This window comes from Condylostylus longicornis, unplaced genomic scaffold, assembly GCF_029603195.1.
Source record: "Condylostylus longicornis isolate FDR11 unplaced genomic scaffold, ASM2960319v2 ptg000003l, whole genome shotgun sequence".
NCBI classification, from domain to species: Eukaryota; Metazoa; Arthropoda; class Insecta; order Diptera; family Dolichopodidae; genus Condylostylus; species Condylostylus longicornis.
In genome coordinates, this window is record NW_026577972.1 from 2,342,176 (window position 1) to 2,343,904 (window position 1,729).

At 27.1% G+C, this 1,729-nt stretch overlaps 1 protein-coding gene across 1 annotated transcript; it reads left to right on the plus strand.

Annotated features, from left to right (window-relative positions):
* Window positions 1-640: 640 nt before the first annotated feature.
* Window positions 641-1,500, plus strand: LOC129606974 (dynein axonemal light chain 4). The gene has a single exon (XM_055517642.1). The coding sequence runs from the start codon at window positions 980-982 to the stop codon at window positions 1,298-1,300; it is 321 nt and encodes a 106-aa protein (XP_055373617.1). The 5' UTR covers window positions 641-979; the 3' UTR covers window positions 1,301-1,500.
* The last annotated feature ends 229 nt before the right edge of the window (window positions 1,501-1,729 follow it).

Here is a 1,729-nt window from a genome sequence, read left to right on the forward strand (position 1 = left end):
TTAACTTTTTCATATTATAGTTGTTCCTTGCTACTGTTAGAAATTTAAATCTATCAAAGAAAGTGGCAGGGAACTAGCAAAAACTGAAAAACACGACAAAGGGTCTGCGAGGGCGAAAGTTTGGGAACCTCTGTTCTATAGCAATACATAGTACTACTAAATTATAAAATCCGAAACTGTTTTTTTGTGTCACGACCGACCATTACAAAAAATAAATCATACAAGCAATTATAATTAAATTTTGTCTGACGTATCGTGATTCCCAAAATGCTATACTGCACAATTCAGCAAAGAAAACCAGTAAAGCGCATTATGGAAGTCAACCATATTATAATATGCTTGATAATTTTTTCTTTAACAACAGTTTTAACCACACAATCATGGTTAAAAGAAAAATTGTGTTATGCTGTTTTAAGGGGAGCAATTGTTAAAAAACTTTCATGCTATGTTGATGCCAGAAGAACAATATTTTCATATAGCGCTTGCGCAAAATTTTCCATAGCAACAAACAAATAAAATAATAAGCGATTTTTATTAATTTGGAATGAAATTTTTTATTTTATTATTTCACGTAAATTTCTTGTAACAATACAATTTAAAGACAAAAATATAACATCAAATAAAAACGAAAAGGAAAAAACAAAAAAGTTTGAAGTGTTCAACCAAAATTGTGATTTTATATTTTGGATGTAAATGAAAACAACGAGCGATACCAAGAATCCCATTAAAATAATTAATATTTTTATAAAAATATTAACTTCAAAAATAATAAAATAACTATTCCTGTAATCCTGTCCTGTGCCCCAAACTCCATAAATTTGTCCAACACATATAATCCTTAACTCTACAAAATCTAAGATTTTTTTCTTATTTTCTCCAATTTTCAATTTTCCTATATGTGTATTTTACATTCGAATAAAAAAGCTACTAACTGCTCTAAAAACAAATCTTTTTAAGGATAAAAAAAGACAAAATAATTATGGCTGATGATGGTAAAGCTGAAGGTGGTGAAGTTGAAAAAAAAATACTTCATGTGTATCCATTAGTTAAACATTCCGATATGAATGAAGAAATGCGTTCAGAGGCAATTGAATTAACTATAACAGCATGTGAAAAATTTGCAAATAACTACGAACAAGCCGCTAAAGTAATTAAAGAAACAATGGACAAACGTTTTGGTACGCATTGGCATGTTGTTGTCGGTGAAGGTTATGGTTTCGAAGTATCATATGAAACCAAAAATATTTTATATTTATTTTTTGGTGGAAATTTGGCTATTGTTGCATGGAAGTGCTCATAAACAAAAAAAAAATTAAATCAAAGTAAATTACCAGATCTTTTCCCGGCATTTTTTCTGCTATATAGGTACATAGTATATAAAATTTGTATATAGAATATCTTAAAGTACTTGCATCAAAAATTTCTGCTAATCAATTACAATGTAACGGTATAATTTAATTTAATTCAACAATATTTAGGATAATATTTTTTTTATGTGAAAGTTACAACATCAAAAATTTACACAATCAGTATTTTTGATTTGAATTTGTAAATTAATTTTAAAATTACAAAATAATACTAAAAAAATGAACTACGTAATATTAAAATTCGGAAGTAAAAAAAACACAAATAAATAAACCTATATTTTTCATATTTATAAATTTTTACTATCAGTCTTTTTTATTTTCTTTCTTCCTCCCCCCTGTAAGTACCATATCATCGATCTTTC

Bases quoted from the DNA above. Each gene is read 5' to 3' on its own strand.
- LOC129606974 (XM_055517642.1), top strand. From the start codon at position 980: ATGGCTGATGATGGTAAAGCTGAAGGTGGTGAAGTTGAAAAAAAAATA.